The 680-nt window shown below is 55.4% G+C and overlaps 1 protein-coding gene across 1 annotated transcript in view; it reads right to left on the reverse strand.

Moving 5' to 3' along the window:
• The window catches only part of KRT78 (keratin 78), a 31,786-nt gene that overhangs the window by 7,526 nt on the left and 23,580 nt on the right, over positions 1 to 680 (reverse strand). Inside the window, exon 3 of the mRNA XM_010858094.1 lies at positions 367 to 506. Within this exon, the coding sequence (XP_010856396.1) occupies positions 367 to 506 (140 nt within the window). The remainder of the gene's footprint in view (positions 1 to 366; positions 507 to 680) is intronic.

The raw sequence follows: 680 nt of genomic DNA on the forward strand, positions 1-680 counted from the left end.
CCTGCCGCACAAGCAGAGAGTTCCTGAGGCTCCTGCCAGGCTGCCTGCCTGGGCACAGCCTCCGGGACAACTCTCCAGCCTGAGCAACCCTCTGGCCAGCCTGGAGCCTTTGAGGCCTTTGATAAATATTTGCCCACACACTCAATGAATTATAATGACATTTCTATAAAGGGAATTTCGAAACACCAATTAAACATAGCCTCAGCATAACCAGAGAGACTCCAGTTAGACCACAAGAGGGACTTCCTTGCTGTAGAAGTGATCAGAAAAGGAGTAGGAGGCTAGACTGCCCCATTCCCAAGTCCATCGAAAACAGTTCCTCGGAGGCAGGCACAGAGACAGGGGCTTAGCTGAGCGGACCCTTACCTTGTCAATGAAAGAAGCAAACTGGTTGTTGAGGACTCTAATCTGTTGGGTCTCCTGAGTCCGAACCACCTGGAACTGGGGGTCGATCTCAATCTTCGGTGGGATCAGAAGACTCTGGTTGATGGTTACTTGCTGGATGCCTCCCGGAGGGCACAGGGAAAGCCCAGGCCCACCACTCCCCTCCCCAAGCCGCACCCCTAGCCTTCCCCACGAACCCCAGGTCCTTCCACGAGAGCCTCCTCGGCAACCCCCAAAGGAACTGAGGCTCCTGCTGCTGAAGCCAGCCCTGCCTCGGCCCACCGATTGGGCAGAAC

The sequence above is a fragment of the Bison bison genome, unplaced genomic scaffold, assembly GCF_000754665.1.
Source record: "Bison bison bison isolate TAMUID 2011002044 unplaced genomic scaffold, Bison_UMD1.0 scf7180017864383, whole genome shotgun sequence".
Taxonomy (NCBI): Eukaryota; Metazoa; Chordata; class Mammalia; order Artiodactyla; family Bovidae; genus Bison; species Bison bison.